Below are 21527 nucleotides of genomic sequence, written 5' to 3' on the forward strand. Positions count from 1 at the left end.
TTCTCATTCACTCACCACTCCCTCACTGACTCAGCCACTTCCAGTCCTGCAAGCTCCAGGCATGGTAAATGCCCTGTATAGGGCTACCATTTTTTATCTCTACACTGTTTTTTACTGTATGGTTTCTGTTTAGATATGTTTAGATACACAAACATTCTTGTGTCAAGAATGCCCATAGTATTTAGGACATTAGCATGTTTTACAGGCTTATAGGCTAGGAGCAATAGACTACAGCACACAGCCTTAGGAATGACGTAGGCCATACCACCCAGGTTGTTTAAGTACACTCTGATGTTCACACAACAATACAACTGCCTACTTAAGCAACTCTCAGAACACAGCCTGTTTTTACACAGAGCATGATTATATTTCAACTAGAAGTATCAAAGTATTACTTTGAAATATAGAAGAGAGAGACTTTTAAGATAGTCTATTTACTCCTAATAGGATGCAAAATATATACCATAACAAAGTAGGGGTTGAAATATTCATCTCTATCTTTGTGTGTTAAGTATTTTTAGGATGGATTCTGTTATGGGTGGAATCGTGCCCCACCTCCAAATCTGTGAGCTGCAATACCCAGAGTTAGCTTAGAATATGAACTTAATTGGAGAAAGGGTCTTTACAGAGGTAATCAAGTTAAGGGGAGATCATTAGGGTGGACCCTAATCTGATATAACTGGTGTCACATAAAGGGGATATTTCAACACAGGAAGTATACAGAGAGAACACCATGTGAACAAGAACATGGCCATCTATAAGCCAATAAAAGCCCTGGAGCCAACCCTCTTCTCACAGTCCTCCAAAGGAACAAACCCTGCCAACACTTTGGTTTTGGATTCCTAGTTTCTAGAACTGTGAAACAATAAATTTCTGGGTTTCAAGTCATCCAGATGTGGTATTTTATTACAGCAGCACTGGAAAACTAATACAGACCCATGTCCCTGGGTTAGACTGTCATTCCTCAGTTGGTTTCCAGAAGTGGCTCTATAGGAACCCCTCATTCAGAGAAGTCTTCTCCCACAGACAAGGACTGACTGATGTGAGGGCACAGAGCCAAACTCCCTGGTACTCCAGAGCTCCCCTGAGGTATCATCTGGGAAAAGACTTCTGCTGGAACCGGAGTTTTCCTGTCTTCCTCCTTAGCACTACCTCCTTCTTTCAACCCCTTACAAGATTGGCCTAAGAGGCCCCCTCAATAAATCACTTGCATTCTCATCTCAGAATTTTTTCCTACAGAATTTTGATCCAAGTTAATTGTAGATGTAAGGTCTCATTATGAAATAAAGGCTATCTTTAGCAATGTGATTGCCCTCTCTTCATGAGTGTCTACTCCTCATGAACCTTAAAACTGACTAAAATGCTCCTCATAAGGGACTGTCTAGAAAACATGGAAATGAGAGAGCAAAATAAGGGCACTGAAGTAACAAATTCAGTTCATATATACATAGTTATGAGACGAGCATAATATGAACAGTTAATTACTATCCCCATGGAATTTCAGAAATGAAGATGCTATTTTAAAACTATTCTGGAGTTAGAAGAAACCTGTAAAACTAAATCTAAGTTATGAGTGGTTTCCAAAAACACTTGTTTAAACTATCATGAAAGAAATTACAAACAGCATATTTGTGTCAATTCTAGTTTATATTTTAAGCATATCCTAAAAGAGTGTTTATATTCTTATTTGAGAGATAAAAATCCAATCCTATGATTGGATTTCCATAAACACCAAAGATGAACCATTTGGAGAGAATATCAATTCCAATTGTTTAGTACTATATTACCTCTCTAAATGCTCATGCAATTCAAATGATATCAAGCCACTCTGAATACTTCTCACCACGACATCGTCAAGCACAAACCAACCGGTGTCTTGGCTTCTGAATCCCAGTAATTTCAGAGATTCACAGGCATTGTTTCCAAGTTTTCTTATGGAAGCACTTTTGGTTCTATGTAAAGGCAGCAGAAGAGAAATTGGTAAATTTTACTTAGCATAAATCATACATAATGCCTTCATTCTTTCATCAAGTGGATAATTCAATAATAATTCACTAAGTATATGTTATGTGCCAGTAATTATGCCAGGCACCAGGAATACAAAGATAAGAAGGTACAGCCCTTGCCTACCTAAGCACATGGCATCATAGGATTAGCTGATTCCAAGGTGATCTTTGTGGTAATTAAAGGAAGGTACAGGGTGGTTTAGGAGCAGAAGTAAAATGCTCAGGGAAGCTTGCAAAGTGAAAATGCTGATACTAAAAATGAGATTTGGAGAATGAAAAAACATTTTACCACTGGCAGAAGAGATAAAAGGAATAACTTTTGAAATAATTAATGAACTCCCTGATGTATTTGTAAAACCAAATGTTTTAGAATAGCCAAGAGAAGTCACACAGTGTAACACAGGACCGCAAGATTCTGATGCAGAACTGCCCAGTTTCAACTCCTCAGTGGCTTTACCTTTTATTGATATATTAGCCTGGAAATTTATTTGGTTTTCCTATATCCCAGTTTTCTTGTCTAATACATGAGAATAAGAGTACTGCTTACATCTTAGCTTTAAGTGATACTTATATCCTTGTAAAGCACTTGTAACTGCAGTGAGTATAAGTAGAATTAATACCCTCAACCTAACTCCTGTGTCAAGCACAGTCAGTTAGCTTTCTTGCTTAATTTTACATCTCACATAACCTTCCAATCCAAGGTCCTGAAAGGAGCAGTTGTGTGTGCCTCCTGATAACTTCTCACCAACCAGACCTGGTTTAACAGTAGAACTATTTCTAACCATCAGGTAGTTTGATTCTCTTTCTTTGGAATTTAACTAAGTAAGAAGCTCAGAAAATGTAACTTGTCACTCTCCTTCAGCTGTAGTGCCCTGGAGATGGAAATTAACAGATTTAAGGAAGTAAAAATAGATGCTATGGGGGAGAAAGTAGAAGATTCTCAAGATGGGAAAATCCTCAAGATGAAAAAATCAGAGCTTAATGATTGTGGCATTTAATAACTTTTGACTTGAATTCATTTAAGCAGTTATCTGTTCCTCAGAGCCCAGAGAAGGAAAGTCCTTGATACTGAGTGTTTTAGGGGGGAAATGTGCTACCACTCAGAAGGGGACAGAAACATTCTAGCTAAATACAAGAATGAAGATACAAGTGTGAATTCAACATCTACTTCTATGAAGAGAACTGGAGTTATAGACTTAAAACCACCTTAGTTTCACAGATTTAGCTGTCTTATGACTACTATTTGAAGAAAATTTAAAATATCTACATTTAAAAATCCTTAGTCTATATTGCTTATTTCAGGAGATAAACCAAATTAAAATTAAGAGTAAAGGAAAAAACATTTAATTTTTGGTTGTTGGATTATAACCCCAGAGATGGTAAAATTTTTAACCCTTGGAAGTTAATAATTTAGTCATATAGGAAGATAGACTCAATCCAGAATCTTGGTCATTTATCATAAATTGAGTTAATTAAATATAATATTGACTTATTTTTTCTGGTAGCAACTATTCACTTTTATTTTTTTCTGCCAATAGTCTAAATTTTCTGTGGGAAACTATAGGTTCCCAAGTGTGATGAGATGGCCCTAGTCCCAGATCCAGGAGTGATTATAACTTAAGCCAAATAGTATATTTGGCATTCATCAGTGCTGTTCACCAAAATATTCAATTTCTCCTTGTTCATAGTATATGATGGGGTTACATGTCCTGGACCCTGTGGTTTAGTGGAGTCATACTTCTAGTTCTGGATAAGTAACTGTAAGTGAAAGAAAGATGTGTCACTTTGATTCCATGCATTTTATTGCTAATGGATTCATCCAAAGGTCTTTCTTCTACAACCATGACAGCAATCAACCAGTAGTTCCTCCTTCTACCTAAGTCCTAGAGTGAGAACATCCGAGAGGCAGCCTACCTCTGGCAGCCACACAGGGTGTGTGAGACATAAAGACTTGTTACAAACCCTTGGGGTTTGAGAGTTTTGCTATCATAACAAAAGCTAGGCTAATCTGCACTCTTATCTTCTTTCTTGTTTCAGTGAAATATTCAGAGATGGATTGATATCAGATTTGGAATGAGAATTAAGCCATGGGCTTTTATGCACATACATGGGCAAAAGAATTTGTTCTTTTCCATGAACTATAGCTCTAAGTATGTAGTAGAGTCACATTGCCAGCACAAGGGACAGGCAAGTCAGAGGATGAAGTTGGCACAGTCAAGACAGAAGAAGGAGGAGGAGAAAAGAAAGAGAAAGAAGAGGCCGCTCGGCACAGCGCTGGGACTCGGAGCAGCCACTGGGGCTCTGGCGGCTGCCCAGGAGAGGAGTAGCGAGGAGAGCTGTGTGGACTCAGGACACCAGGGCCTGCCCTGAGGAGGAGGAGGAGGAACGTGGCCACTTGGATTCGGAGTGACTGCACCAGAGCTACAGGCGGTTGCCAGAGGAGAAGCTGCGCGGCGAGCTGTTTGGACTCAGAACGACGCTTCTGAACACCGGGGCCTGCCCTGAGGACGAGGAGGAGGAAGAGGAACGCGGCCGCTTGGATTCGGGGTGACTGCACCAGAGCTACAGGCGGTTGCCAGAGGAGAAGCTGCGCGGCGAGCTGTTTGGACTCAGAACGACGCTTCTGAACACCGGGGCCTGCCCTGAGGACGAGGAGGAGGAAGAGGAACGCGGCCGCTTGGATTCGGGGTGACTACACCAGAGCTTCAGGCGGTTGCCAGAGGAGAAGCCGCGTGGCGAGCTGTTTGGACTCAGACCACTTCTGAAGGCCGGGGCCTGCCCGGAGGAGTAGGAGGAGGAGGAGGAGCACGGCGGGTCGTTTGGACTCGCAGTGACTGCATTAGCGCTCCAGGCGGCTGCTCAGAGGAGAAGGCGAGTGGTGAGTTGTTTGGACTTAAAGTGACAGCGCCTGAACACAGGGGGGCTGCCTGGAGGGGAAGCGTGGTGGGTCGCTTGGTCTTGAGTGGCCGCACCAAGAGCTCCGGGCGGTTGCCCATAGGACCCGAGCAGCGGGTCACATGGATTCAGAGCCACTCAGAGCGACCACTCCTGAACACTCGGGGGGTTATCTGGAGAAGGAGGAGGAACGGGGAGGGTCACTTTGACTCGGAGTGATTGATTGCCCAGGGCTACGGGTGGTTGGTGGGAGGTGGAGGCACGCAGTGAGTTTCTTGGACTCCTAGTGACCGCACCGGAATACTGGGCGGCTGACTGGAGGAAGAGGCCTGTGGCGGGTCTCTGGGACTCAGAGAGATTGTACGGGGCCCCAGGTGGCTGCTCAGAGGAGGGGCCGCATAGCCAGGCAATTAGGGGCAGAGCAGGGTCCCAGGATCTAGGAGGCCTCTGGGTGGAAGAGCCGCACAGAGACAGGCTTAGGGCGGAGCGAAGGTTCCAGGCCTGCGGGCAGATTCTCTGAGGAGGGGCAGCCTAAGGAGATTCATCTGCGAAGGGTGAGGCTCCCAGGCCCAGGAGGTAGGGCCAGGCCCCTGAGAACTTTGCAGAGGAAGGCAGCCCAGCCCAGGTGGTAGCTGTAATTGAGGGGAACCTCTAGGAGGGTACTGACCAGCGAGACCTCCCCACCGGGTGAGCCTTCCCTGCCGGGTGAGGTTTCCCCACAAGGACGATAAAACTAGAGACTCAGGCCCAAACAGGCCTTGCCTCAGCCTGCAGCCTAGGTCCCCTTTGGATGACCATTGGTCAACAAGTGGAGGCACCTCTGCCCACTAGCAGGGATTATACCCCACCTGAAGGCCACCACTCCTAGAGAGGCAGCTTCCTTGTGGAGCACCGCATTATCAACTTCCTCCAAGACTTCAGCCTACTGAAGGCTAAGGGGGGATATATATAGAAATCTTCAGGGACATTGTAAGTCAATAGAGGAAATCTGCGGTCCACTGATACCTGAACAATATGAGAAAACAAGGAAAGAAAATGCTGCAAACAAATCTAGATGTTACATCAATAAAACCCAGTAACAGCATGGCAGAAGAAATGACAGAAAAGGAGTTCAGAATGTACATAATTAAAATGATCAGAGAAGCAAACGATGAGATGAAAGAGCAAATGCAAGCATTGAATGATCGCACCAATCGACAGTTAAAAGAGCAAATACAGGAAGCAAAAGATCATTTCAATAAAGAGTTAGAGATATTGAAAAAAAAACAAACAGAAATCCTTGACATGAAAGAAACAATAAACCAAATTAAGAACTCCATAGAAAGCATATCCAATAGGATAGAACACCTGGAAGACAGAACCTCAGACATTGAAGACAAAATATTTAACCTTGAAAACAAAGTTGAACAAACAGAGAAGATGGTAAGAAATCATGAACAGAATCTACAAGAACTATGGGATATCATGAAAAGGCCAAATTTAAGAATTATTGGGGTTTTCAAGATGGCGGCCTAGAGGGTGGCTGCATTTCATGTTGCTCCAGGACTCAGGATTCAAAAGAGGAGATATTGAGACGCTTGGGATCAACTCAAAGCAGCCGGGTGACTCTCACCCCCTGGGGGGGCATCCCGGATGGGACGGGGGTCCCGGAACGCAGGAAACTTTGTGAAGTAGAACTGCCGGCGAGACGCCCCTCCCCCCGCTGGAGCAGTGAACTCGGACAGCTGGGAGCGCCGTAAAGGAGGCCGCTCGGCACAGCGCTGGGACTTGGAGCAGCCACTGGGGCTCCGGCGGCTGCCCAGGGGAGGAGTGGCGAGGAGAACTGTGTGGACTCAGGACACCGGGGCCTGCCCTGAGGAGGAGGAGAGGAGCGTGGCCACTTGGATTCAGAGAGACTGCACCAGAGCTACAGGCGGTTGCCAGAGGAGAAGCCGCGCGGCGAGCTGTTTGGAATCAGAACGATGCTTCTGAACACCGGGGCCTGCCCTGAGGACTAGGAGGAGGAAGGGGAGCGCGGCCGCTTGGATTCGGGTGACTACACCAGAGCTACAGGCGGTTGCCAGAGAAGGGGCTGCGTGGCGAGCTGTTTGGACTCTGACCACTTCTGAACCCCGGGGCCTGCCCGGAGGAGTAGGAGAAGGAGGAAGAGGAGCGCGGCGGGTCCTTTGGACTCGCAGTGACTGCATTAGCGCTCCAGGCGGCTGCTCAGAGGAGAAGGCGAGTGGTGAGTTGTTTGGTCTTAAAGTGACAGCTCCTGAACACAGGGGGGCTGCCTGGAGGAGAAGCGTGGTGGGACGCTTGGTCTTGAGTGGCCGCACCTGAGCTCCGGGCGGTGCCCAGAGGACCCGTGCAGCGGGTCACGTGGATTCAGAGCGACTCAGAGGGACTGCTCCTGAACACCCGGGGGGTTATCTGGAGAAGGAGGAGGAACGGGGAGGGTCACTTCGACTCGGAGTGATTGATTGTCCCGGGCTACGGAGGGTTGGTGGGAGGAGGAGGCACGAAGTGAGTTTCTTGGACTCCTAGCGACCGGAGGAAGAGGCCTGTGGCGGGTCTCTGGGACTCAGAGCGATTGTTCGGGGCCACAGGTGGCTGCTCAGAGGAGGGGCCACGAAGCCAGGCGATTAGGTGCAGAGCAGGGTCCCAGGATCTAGGAGGCTTCTGGGTGGAAGAGCCGCACAGAGACAGGCTTAGGGCAGAGCGAAGGTTCCAGGCCTGTGGGCAAATTCTCTGAGGAGGGGCAGCCTAAGGAGATTCATCTGCAAAGGGTGAGGCTCCCAGGCCCAGGAGGTAGGGCCGGGCCCCTGGAAACTTTGCAGAGGAAGGCAGCCCAGCCCAGGAAGTAGCTGTAAATTGAGGGGAACCTCTAGGAGGAAACTGACCAGCGAGACCTCCCCACTGGGTGAGTCTTCCCTGCCTGGTGAGGTTTCCCCACAAGGACGGTAAAACCAGAGACACAGGCCCAAACAGGCCTTGCCTCAGCCCACAGCCTAGGTCCCCTTTGGATGACCATTGGTCAACAAGTGGAGGCACCTCTGCCCACTAGCAGGGAATATACCCCACCTGAAGACCACCACTCCTAGAGAGGCAGATTCCTTGTGGAGCACTGCATTATCAACTTCCTCCAAGACTTCAGCCTACTGAAGGCTAAGAGGGGATATATATAGAAATCTTCAGGGACATTGTAAATCGACAGAGGAAATCTGCAATATCTCAGCGGTCCACTGATACCTGAACAATATGAGAAAACAAGGAAAGAAAATGCTGCAAACAAATCTAGATGTTACATCAATAAAACCCAGTAACAGCATGGCAGAAGAAATGACAGAAAAGGAGTTCAGAATGTACATAATTAAAATGATCAGAGAAGCAAACGATGAGATGAAAGAGCAAATGCAAGCATTGAATGATCGCACCAATCGACAGTTAAAAGAGCAAATACAGGAAGCAAAAGATCATTTCAATAAAGAGTTAGAGATATTGAAAAAAAACCAAACAGAAATCCTTGACATGAAAGAAACAATAAACCAAATTAAGAACTCCATAGAAAGCATATCCAATAGGATTGAACACCTGGAAGACAGAACCTCAGACATTGAAGACAAAATATTTAACCTTGAAAACAAAGTTGAACAAACAGAGAAGATGGTAAGAAATCATGAACAGAATCTACAAGAACTATGGGATATCATGAAAAGGCCAATTAAGAATTATTGGGATTGAGGAAGGTCTAGAGAAACAAGCCCAAGGAATGAACAACCTATTCAATGAAATAATATCAGAAAATTTCCCAAATCTGAAGAATGAAACGGAAAATCAAGTTCAAGAGGCTTATAGGACTCCAAATACACAAAATTACAACAGACCCACACCAAGGCACATTATAATGAAAATACCTAACATACAAAATAAAGACAGAATTTTAAAGGCCGCGAGAGAAAAGAACCAAATTACATTTGGGGGAAACCATTACGCATATCAGCAGATTTTTCAATCCAGACCCTAAAAGGTAGAAGGTCCTGGAACAACATTTTTCAAGCCCTGAAAGAAAATGGATGCCAACCAAGAATCTTATACCCAGCAAAACTTACCTTCAAATTTGACGATGAAATAAAATCCTTCCATGATAAACAAAAGCTAAAAGAATTTACAAAAAGAAAGCCAGCATTACAGAACATTCTCAACAAAATATTCCATGAGGAAGAGATGAAAAACAAAGAAGCAAATCAGCAAAGGGAGGAATTGTCAAATAAAGGAATTGTCAAATAAAGGAGGAAACAAGTTGTGTCAAACAAATAAATAAACAAAATTTTAAAAATGAACCAAATGACCGGGAAACCAAATCATTTCTCTATAATAACCCTGAATGTTAATGGCCTGAACTCATCAATCAAAAGACATAGACTGGCAGATTGGATTAAAAAGAAAGAACCAACAATATGTTGCCTGCAAGAGACTCACCTCATAGAAAAAGATACCCATAGATTAAAGGTGAAAGGATGGGGAAAAACATACCATGCACATGGACTCAGCAAAAAAGCTGGAGTATCCATCCTCATTTCCGATAATGTGGACTTCAAGCCAAAGTTAGTCAGAAGGGATAAAGAAGGTCATTTCATACTGCTTAAGGGAAGCATAAATCAGCAAGATATAACAATCATAAACATCTATGCCCCAAACAGTGGCTCATCTATGTATGTCAAACAAATCCTTCTCAATTTCAGAAACCAAATAGACCACAACACAATAATACTAGGTGATTTTAACACGCCGCTCTCACCACTGGACAGATCTTCCAGACAAAAATTGAACAAAGAAACCATAGATCTCAATAACACAATCAATACTTTAGACTTAACGGACATTTATAGAATATACCATCCAACCAAGAGTGAATACACTTTCTTCTCAGCAGCACATGGATCCTTCTCTAAAATAGACCATATATTATGCCACAAAGCTAATGTTAGCAAATACAAGAAGATAGAGACACTAGCATGTATTCTATCAGATCATAATGGATTGAAGTTAGAAATAAATGAAAGAGTAAAACACAGAAACTATTCCAACATCTGGAGATTAAACAATATGCTATTATATGATGAATGGATAACAGAAGATATTAGGAAGGAAATTAAAAAATTCTTAGAGGTAAATGAGAACAAAGAAACATCATATCAAAATCTCTGGGACACTATGAAAGCAGTACTTAGAGGGAAATTTATTTCATGGAGCGCATTTAATAAAAGAAGTAAAACTCAACAAATAAACGACCTAACGCTACAGCTCAAAGCCCTAGAAAAAGAAGAACAGAACAGCACGAAAAGTAGTAGAAGACAGAAAATAGTTAAACTCAGAGCTGAAATCAATGAAATTGAAACAAAAGAAACAATACAAAAAATTGACAAAATAAATAGTTGGTTCTTCGAAAAAATAAACAAAATTGATAAACCTTTAGCCACTCTAACAAAGAGAAGATGAGAGAAAACCCAAATCACTAAAATTCGGAATGAACAAGGAAATATCACAACAGACAGGATTGAAATACAAAACATAATTAGAAGCTATTTTGAAAATCTATACTCCAACAAAATAGAAAATTTCGAAGACATCAACAGGTTTCTAGAGACATATGAATTGCCTAAACTGAACGAGGAGGACATAAACAATTTAAATAGACCAATTTCAAGTACTGAAATAGAAGAAGTCATCAAAAGCCTACCAACAAAGAAAAGTCCGGGACCAGATGGGTTCTCAGCCGAGTTCTACAAAACCTTTAAGGAAGAGCTCATTCCAATACTTCTCAAAGTATTCCATAAAATAGAAGAGGAGGGAACCCTCCCAAACTCATTCTATGAAGCCAATATCACCCTGATACCTAAACCAGACAGAGACTCATCAAGGAAAGAAAATTTCAGACCAATATCCTTAATGAACATCGATGCAAAAATTCTCAACAAAATTTTAGCAAATCGCATACAAAAACATATTAAAAAGATAGTGCACCATGACCAAGTGGGCTTCATCCCAGGTATGCAAGGTTGGTTCAACATCAGGAAATCAATAAACGTAATTCACCATATTAATAGACTTAAAGTCAAGAATCACATGATTATTTCAATAGATGCAGAAAAAGCATTTGATAAAATACAGCACCCCTTCATGCTCAAAACACTCGAAAAAATAGGGATAGTGGGAACATTCCTTAACATTGTAAAGGCCATTTATGCTAAGCCCATGGCTAATATCATTCTAAATGGTGAAAAACTGAAAGCATTCCCCCTAAAAACTGGAACAAGGCAGGGATGCCCTCTTTCACCACTTCTATTCAACATAGTTCTTGAGACTCTGGCCAGAGCAATTAGACAAACCAAAGAAATTAAAGGGATACGAATTGGATAAGAAGAACTCAAACTATCCCTGTTCGCTGATGACATGATTATATATTTAGAGGAACCTGGAAATTCCACCAGAAAACTCTTAGAACTCATAAGTGAATTCAGTAATTTTGCAGGTTACAAGATCAATGCCCATAAATCCAACTCATTTTTATACGTAAGTGATGAATCTTCAGAAAGAGAAATTAGGAAAACTACCCCATTCACTATAGCCTCGAAAAAAATAAAATACTTGGGAATCAATCTCACAAAAGAGGTGAAAGACCTCTACAATGAGAACTATACAACACTAAAGAAAGAAATTAAAGAACACCTTAGAAGATGGAAAGATCTTCCATGTTCTTGGATAGGAAGAATTAATATTGTCAAAATGGCCATACTACCTAAAGTGCTATACAAATTCAATGCAATTCCAATTAAAATCCCAATGACGTACCTTACAGAAATAGAGCAAGCAATTATGAAATTCATCTGGAAGAATAAGAAACCCAGAATAGCTAAAGCAATCCTTAGCAGGAAGAGTGAAACAGGGGGTATTGCAATACCAGATCTTCAACTCTACTACAAAGCAATAGTAACAAAAACGGCATGGTATTGGTACCAAAATAGAAAGGTAGATCAATGGTACAGAATAGAGGACATGGACACAAACCCAAATAAATACAATTTTCTCATACTAGACAAAGGGGCCAAAAATATGCAATGGAGAAAAGATAGCCTCTTCAACAAATGGTGCTGGGAGAATTAGAAATCCATATGCAACAGAATGAAACTAAACCCATATCTCTCACCATGCACGAAACTAAACTCAAAATGGATTAAGGACCTCGGAATCAGACCAGAGACCCTCCAGATTATAGAAGAAAAAGTAGGTCCACATCTTCACCTTGTTGGTCTAGGATCAGACTTCCTTAACAGGACTCCCATAGCACAAGAAATAAAAGCTAGAATCAACCACTGGGATAGATTCAAACTAAAAAGCTTTCTCTCAGCAAGGGAAACTATCAGCAATGCGAAGAAAGAGCCTACAGAGTGGGAGAATATCTTTGCCAATCATACTTCAGATAGAGCACTAATCTCCAGAATCTATAAAGAGCTCAAAAAACTCTACACGAAGAATACAAATAACCCAATCAACAAATGGGCTAAGGAAATGAATAGACACTTCACAGAAGAAGATCTACAGGCAATCAACAAACATATGGAAAAATGTTCAACATCTCTAGTAATAAGAGAAATGCAAATCAAAACTACCCTAAGATTCCATCTCACCCCAATTAGAATGGCGATTATCAAGAATACGAGCAACAACAGGTGTTGGCGAGGATGTGGGGAGAAAGGTACACTCTTACATTGCTGGTGGGGCTGCAAATTAGTGCAGCCACTCTGGAAAGCAGTGTGGAGATTCCTTAGAAAACTCGGAATGGACCCTCCATTTGACCCAGCTATCCCACTCCTTGGCCTATACCCAAAGGACTTAAAATCAGCATACTACAGAGACACAGCCACATCAATGTTCATAGCTGCTCAATTCACAATAGCCAGACTGTGGAACCAACCTAGATGCCCTTCAATTGATGAGTGGATAAAGAAACTGTGGTATATATATACAATGGAATATTACTCAGCCATAAAGAATGATAAAATTATGGCATTTGCAGGCAAATGGATGAAATTGGAGAATATCATGCTAAGTGAGATAAGCCAATCTCAAAAAGCCAAAGGACGAATGATATCGCTAATAAATGGAGGATGACACATAATGGGGGGGAGGGAAGGGTTAGTGTTAGGGTTAGAGTTAGGGTTAGGGAGGGGGTCAAGTATGGAGGAAGGAAGGACTGTATAGAGGGTAAAGAGGGGAGGGAGGGGTGGGGGGAAGGGAAAAAATAACAGAATGAATCAAACAACATTACTCTATGTAAATTTATGATTACACAAATGGTATGCCTTTGTGCCATGTACAAACAGAGAAACAACATGTATCCCATTTGTTTACAATAAAAAAAAAAGAAAGAGAAAGAAGAAGAGAATATGATCTTGATTCAAGAAAAATTATAAGGATGAATGTAGTCTTAGACTTTTTATTAACATAGAATAAATCCCTTTTTTGCTTTAATACTTTTGGTTTGCTTTTCTGTCACTAAAAATTGTTTTTAATTAATTAAGGAACAAACTTAGGGGACTGGGACTGTAGGTCAGTTGTAGAGCACTTGCCTAGCTTGTGTGCGGCACTGAGTTTGATCCTCAGCACCACATAAAAATAAATTAATTAATTAATTAAAGGTATTGTGTCCATCTACAACTAAATTATTTTTCTTTTTTGTGGTGCTGGGTATTGAAACCAGGGCCTTGTGCTTGTGAGGCAAGCGCTCTACCAACTGAGCTATATACTCAGCCCAAAAATATTTTTTAAAAAAGAACAAAATTAGAATTTAGTACAATAATAGATAACTCATATTCAAATTAAATAATCGCATGGTGTACCTATGTCTTCCCTATTAACAGTTCTCCGTTTAAACTATTCCCTTTATATGTACTATTTGCAAAGTTTGACAGCTATTATTGTCTGGCAATGAATGGGACTTGTCAGGATCCACAAAAGACAACTATGATATCATCTTAGTTCCATAAACTATAACAAGCCTTTCTTAAAACAATTTGTTAATTCAATAATGGCCAAACTTTACCCTGGCCAAATGGTACACTCACAGTACCATGATCACGGAGGATACTGATTAAAATGCACATGCTTCTTCATCTGAGAAAAAAATAATATGATGCATAATTTGGCAAGCAATCATATCATCAAAATTCTCATATCATATTTTACTTTCAGAATATTTCCTTTGTGGTATGCATAATGCATAGTCATTTAAATGTGAATGTCATTAACTTTTCTCAGAAAACTATAATTTAGTCATTAAAGTACTGATTTTAAATGGCATGCTACACTCAAAAAATTAAATTTTTTCCCATTATAGGTTATGTATGTTGATTGTACAACTATTTTAAAATAGAGAAGTAAATGGAAAAAGAAAGTACATATAGTTACATTGCCTAGAGTCAAACACTACAATATATTAATGGATGTCTATCGTCTTTTTCTACATTTTTTTTTTAAATTTAGTTTGTAAAATGGAAACTATTCTGTGTCAAATCATGCACCCTAATTTTAACATTTGTAACTGATATAATAACCTTTGGTTATCAATTCAAGTGACAAGTCCCCATCACACCATTGAGAGAAAAGGTCTTTCTCGATTCAACTATCATTTATGACTAAGGCACATGAACCTTCAGGGTTTTGGTCCAAAGTGCCATTAGTCCTGGTTGTGCTGGTTACGGTCATCACCAGACAACACATGCAGCACTGTCTAGGCAGGCTGCTGTCCTCTGCATGGTCCCCCATCTCTTATGCTTTGCTGTGCTGCTGCCCACAGCTGGTGAAAGCAGAGGATTCTTGTGATCTGGTGTGCACTGCTTCAGTCTTGCATTTACCAGCCTATGCCACTACTCTAACAGTAGTTTTTCAAGGTGTAAAAAGGAAATATAAGAAAACTCTCTTCTCGTTATTATGCTTATGTTTAATTCAGTTATCATACCCTGAGCTTAAAAGTTATTTGTGACAGTAGAATGCATTTTTAAATTTTTTTTTCATTTTTACAGACTGCATTTTGATTCATTGTACCCAAATGGGGTACAACTTTTCGTTTCTATGGTTGTGCACGACATAGATTCATACCATTCACATAATCATACATGTGCATAGGGTAATGTCTGTCTCATTCTACCATTTTTCATACCCCTCCCTCTCCTCCCTCTCATTTCCCTCTACATAATCTAAAATTCTTTCATTCTTGTCTCACCCCCTCACCCCCCAACCCCCATTATATATCATCATCCACTTATCAGGGAAAATATAAAAAGATAGAATGCATTTGGACACATTGTACACAAATGGAGCACAACTTCTCATTCCTCTGGCTGTACATGGTGCAGAATCACACTGGTCATGTAATTCTACATTACATAGGGTAATAATGTCCTTCTCATTCCACCATCCTTCCATCCTGACACCACTCCCCTCCCCTCACTCCCCTCTGCACAATCCAAAGTTCCTTCATTCTCCCCCACCCCATTATGAATCAGTATCCACTTGTCAGAGAAAACATTTGACCTTTGGTTTTTTGGGTTTGGCTTATTTCACTTAGCATGATACTCTCCAGCTCCATCCATTTACCTGCAAATACCATAATTTCATTCTTCTTTAAGGTTGACTAATATTCCATTGTGTATATGTACCACATTTTCTGTTGAAGGGCATCTAGGTTGGTTCCATAGTTTAGTTACTGTGAATTGAACTGCTATAAAAATTGATGTGACCATGTCACTATATTATGCTGATTTTAAGTCCTTTAGGTATAGGTCAAGGAGTGAGATAGCTGGGTCAAATGGTGGTTCCATTCCAAGTTTTCTGAGGAAACTTCATACTGTTTTCCAGAGGGGTTGCACCAATTTACAGTCACACCAGCAATGTATGAGTTCACCTTTTCCTTGCCTACACTTATTATTGCTTATATTCTTGATAATTGACATTCTGACTGGAGTGAGATGAAATATTAGAGTAGTTTTGATTTGCATTTCTCTAATTTCTAGAGATGATGAACATTTTTTCATATGTTTGTTGATGGATTGTATTTCTTCTTCTGTGAAGTGTCTATTCAGTTCCTTAGCCCATTTAATGACAGGTTTGATTGGGTTATTCGGTTTTTTTAAGTGTTATTTGAGGTCTTTATATAACCTAGAGATTAGTGCTCTATTTTAGGTAAAAATTTTCTCCCATCTGTAAGCTCTCTCTTCACGTTATTGATTGTTTCCTTTGCTGAGAAGAAGCTTTTTAGTTTGAATCCATCCCGTTTATTGATTCTTAATTTTACTTCTTGTGCTTTAGGAGTCTTGTTAAGGAAGTCGTTTCCTAAGCCCACATGATGAAAATTTGGGCCTACTTTTTCTTCTGTTAGTTACAGGTTCTCTGCTCTAGTGCCTCAGTCTTTGATCCATGTTGAGTTGAATTTTGTGCAGGGTGAGAAATAGAGGCTTAATTTCATTTTACTACATATGGATTTCCAGTTTTCCCAGCACCATTTATTGAAGAGGCCATCTTTTCTCCAATGTATGTTTTTAGTGACTTTGTCTAGTAATGAGATAACTGTATTTACGTGTGTTTGTCTCTGTGTCTTCTATTCTGTATCGTTGGCTACATGTCTGTTTTGGTGCCAATATCACGCCATTTTTGTTACTATTGCTCTGTAGTTAGTTTAAGTTCTGGTATTGTGATGCCTCCTGCTTCACTCTTCTTGTTAAGGATTGCTTTGGCTATTCTGGGTCATTTAGTTTTCCATATGAATTTCATGATTGCTTTTTCTAGTTCTATGAAGAATGTCTTTGGGATTTCAATAGGAATTTCATTAAATCTGTATAGCACTTTTGGTAGTATGGCCATTTTAACAATATTAATTCTGCCCATCCAAGAAAATGGGAGATCTTTCCATCTTCTAAGGTCTTCAGTTTCTTTCTTTAGTGTTCTGTTATTTTCATTGTAAATGTCTTTCACCTCTTTTGTAAGATTGATTCCCAAGCATTTCATTTTTTAAGGCTAGTGTGAATGTGGTAGTTTTCCTAATTTCTCTTGCAGAGGATTCTTCACTGATGTATAGAAATGCATTTGATTTATGGGTATTGATTTTGTATCCTGAATGCTGAATTCATTTATTAGTTCTAAAAGTTTTCTGGTGGAATTTTTTGGATCTTCTAAATATAGAATCATGTTGTCAGCAAATAGTAATAGTTTGAGTTCTTCATTCCTTATTGGTATTCCTTTAATTTATTTCATCTGTCTGATTGTTCTGGCTAAAGTTTCAAAGACTATACTGAATAGAAGAGGTAAAAGAGGGCACTCCTATCTTGTTCCAGTTTTTAGAGAGAATGCTTTCAATTTTTCTCCATTTAGAATGATGTTGGCCTTGGGCCTAGAATAGATAGCTTTTAAAATGTTGAGGTATGTTCCTACTATCCCCAGTTTTTCTAGTGTTTTGACCATGAAGAGATGCTGTATTTTGTCAAATGCTTTTTCTGCATCTATTGAGAAGTTCCTATTATTCTTGTCTTTAAGTGTACTGATGCAATGAATTATGTTTATTGATTTCTGTATGTTGAACCAACCTTGCATCCCTGGGATGAACCCCACTTGATCGTGGTGCACTATCTTTTTAATATGTTTTTGTATGTGATTTGACAGAATTTTATTGAGAATTTTTGTGTCTATGTTCTGTTCATCAGGGATATTGACTTGCAATTTTCTTTCTTTGATGTGTCTTTATCTGGTTTTGGTATCAGAGTGATACTAGGCTCATAGAATAAGTTTGGAAGGGTATCCTCCTTTTTTATTTCCTGGAATAATTTGAGGAGTATTGGCCCAGTGACTCTGGTCTCCAACCTGCATACACACAGTCCTTATTCTAAAGGAGTGTCCGCAGTGCTAGAACTGGCTCATGTTTTGTTTATGGCCTGCCTTATTGACACACATAGGTGACACTTTTAAATTTCCTTCTCCTTTAAGCTATCTTTTCTTGCTAGCTCAACATCCACCTCAGTCCAACAGAAATGTTTCAGTAATGCTGCCCCTCACAGAAAAAAAGGAAGCAATGACTTCTGTCCCTTCTAAATCAGGAAACTGTTTCTACCCTGCACATTTACCCATCATCCTCAGGGACAATAAGTTCCATGCACCAAGGAGTATATGGATAAGGTCAGTATAGTCGTTAAGATTCTTTTAGGTAGAAGTAATAGAAACCCAAATCCATTGTACTCAATTTTAAAATGAATTGATAAAAGTAATAACTGTTTGCTAATGGAGCAAATAGAAAAATATGGAAAACTTCAGAGAAAAGTTGTGTCTGGATTTCAAAATCGTTTTTTTCTTTTTGTTGAAATGGGTTGTTTTATTTTTACCTGAGTATGTTAAATCATTTTTATTCGTGCATATTAATTATACACAATAGTGGACTTGTGGCATATTTATTCATACATTAAATATATAGTTTGATTAATTTCACTTCTCAAACACCCCCACCCTTTTTTGTCCCTCTCCCTAAGTCCTTTCTACCCTACTGCTCTCCCTCTTTTTGTTTTGTTTCCTTTTCCTAGCTTCCAAACGTGATACTTTTCTGAATCTGACTTATTTCATTCAAAATTTGGTCTCCAAATATATATATATAAAGTAAATATAAATGTATATATATAAACACACACACACACACCCACGGGGAGAGAGAGAGTCCTAGGTAGACATATCTACATAGACGTCCATTGCACATTTTCTTACCCATTCATTGGCCAAACATCACCCTATTTACTTATCTCTCACCTCTGCATCTTTCCTTTATTTCCCTCTGTTACTAGTGAAAATTTTTTCATACAGTAGAAATTTCAGAGTTTTATATCCTGCAATTTGACTACCCAAGAAATTGGCCTTGTTATTTCTGGGTCCAAGACCCTTCCTATGTCCAATCTGCTCAACATTAGGGAATTGTGATCAGCCCATTTGGGGTCAAGTGTTTAATTGTAAGTAGATATGGATAAACATGGAAGTCACTACTGGACCCACATGGATAGAAAGGACATTTTCTAGAAATTATAGTACGATTCTCCAAAAATAAAGTGTGGTGTATACAAAAGAATACATATATAACCCAAGTGCATTTTCTCAAGTCCAAGAGTTCTCTGTTACACCTTTCCTATCCTTCCACAAATGCCTTAATGCCACACAAAGGATAAGAGCGAGGAGGGGGCTGGGATATGAAACGTGGCGGAATGAGACAGACATCATTACCCTATGTACATGTATGATTACACCAAGGGTGTGAATCTACATCATGTGCTACCACAGAAATGGAATGATGTACCCCATCTGTGTACAATGAATCAAAATGCAGTCTGTAAAAATAAAAAAATAAAAATAAATAAAAAAATTTAGAAAGGACATTCAAAAGATCTTTCCCATGATAAAATTTTTTTGCTCCAAAATCATCTCGATATTTTATCTCTATGAGTGAAAATAGATATTACTGAGAACATTTCAGAGGTTGTTTCCCTCCAATTTGAAGAAAAATTAAAATTTCCTTCATTTGGCATTTCACTTCACAGACAACTTTATATTCTTAAGTACAATGGTATATAATAAAGTAAAAATATTTTAAATACTCTATTTTCAAATTTAATAAATAATAAACATCTTATTTTTTCAGAAAAAATTTGTTTCAATGTTTTTCTGAAACTACTTTATCCTAGTAAATGAGATTTGCCTGTGTTAACCATATAGTACATAAGCACAAGGTAAAATACAGCACATTTTAATTTGTTCTGTTTAGTTATACATGACAATAGAATGCATTTTGACACATCATACATAAATGGAGTATAACTTCTCATTCTTCTGGTTGTACAAAATATAAAATTACACCAGTCCTGTAGTCACATATGTACATAGGGTAATAATGTCCAGTTCATTCTACTATCCTTCCTACCCACATAGCCCCTCTCCTCCTTTCACTCCCCTCTGCATAATCCAAAGAACCTCTATTCTTCTCTAGGCCCCTATACCTTTTGTGAATTAGCATCCACATATCAGAGAAAACATTGGGCCTTTGGTTTTTTTGGGATTGGATTATTTCACTTAGCATGATAGCCTCCAGTTTCATCCATTTATTTGCAAATTTCATCCAAATTCATTCTTCTTTAAGGCTAAGTAATATTCCATCGTGTACATATACCACATTTTCTTTATCCATTCATCTGTTGAAGGACACCTAGGTTGGTTCCATAGTTTAACTATTGTGAACTGAGCTGCTATAAACATTGATGTGGCTGTATCACAGTAGAATGCTGATTTTAAGTCCTTTGGGTATAAACCAAGGAGTGGGATAGCTGGGTCAAATGGTGGTTCCATTTCATAAGTAGCTCTGTGGTCTTGAGGCTGACCGCTATATTCCACATGGTGTCTTTAAATGTTTTTTTATGAGTCCACATGGAATTATAACCTGATTTTTTTACTATCTTTAAAATTATTATTTCTTTCTTTAGTTGCTTCTCTAAAATATTGTAAGTTTCACATATAAAACAGAATTATAAAAGACAAATTGAAAGAAGGAATAATCTGAGGTGAGGACCCTCCCTCCATAATGCAGAACACCTAGAGGCTGACACACTTGATCTTTTTACATATAAACTTTTTTGGCTTTGAGGGAGGGAGCATCTTAAAAGAATTCCCCAAACAAAAAATGTGTAAAATCAGGATTGCATTGATTGGCAACCAGAAAGAAGCAATGGGATTACTGTAAGGACAAATTCCTTTCCAGAAATTTAGTGACGAGAGCAAACAACTAGAAGCAATAATCAAGTGAGCAGGACATGAAGCTGTCAATCCTTGGTATCAAGGCCATACAGAGAGGTGAGCCTTAGACCTTCATAAGGAGGCAGAAGTAGTTCCAGGGAAGTAGAAAGTGGTTCTCAGCAGAGAAAAGAGCAAATACCATCTGGAGGAAGGCAGCTCCACTGTATGCCAGTCCATCAGTACACACTCACAAATAAAAGTTCCCAAACAAATAAGGACGTGGATACCATTCACAGTCAACAGAAGGAACAGGCAATCAAAGCACTCCAAAGACTAAAGATGCTGGAATTGGTAGTTATGGGATAAGAACAATATGTGAACAGTCTAATAAGATAAAGGACAGTGTAACAAAGAAAAGCAGGCATCAAGGGATTACCAGAAATATTTGGGGAAATTTGAACCAGAGCCAAAGAAAATTTTAAGAAATACGAGTAATAGTTGTCAAAAACAATAATTCAAATGATATATAAAAGTAGATTTTTAAAGTGTAAAATATTTTTGGTATTGTCTTTTTTAACTGGAATGTGAAGAAAGCCCTCAGCTTATAGCAAGGAGACAGTGAGCTAGAAATTGTAAGAGAAGAAAGGAAATATGGAATTTAGAAAGAGACTGCTTAAAATACATATGACTTGGGCCGATTGAATAAAATGGAAAAGCCTATCTACCATATCCACTGTGGTCTTCCTAACATCAATACCAGTTTCCATGGAGAGTGCAGTCACAGCCCCGGGATTTTAAAAAGCCTGTCAACCTAGAATCTGATGCCCACGTGGGAGG

The 21527-nt window shown here is 39.7% G+C and overlaps 1 protein-coding gene across 1 annotated transcript in view; it reads right to left on the minus strand.

The window, feature by feature from the left end:
- The window catches only part of DTHD1 (death domain containing 1), a 72418-nt gene that overhangs the window by 32686 nt on the left and 18205 nt on the right, over positions 1-21527 (minus strand). Inside the window, 1 exon segment of the mRNA XM_079152806.1 lies at positions 1788-1952. Coding sequence (XP_079008932.1) covers positions 1788-1952 — 165 coding nt within the window.

This window comes from Sciurus vulgaris (genome assembly GCF_902686455.1).
Source record: "Sciurus vulgaris genome assembly, chromosome: 9".
Taxonomy (NCBI): domain Eukaryota; kingdom Metazoa; phylum Chordata; class Mammalia; order Rodentia; family Sciuridae; genus Sciurus; species Sciurus vulgaris.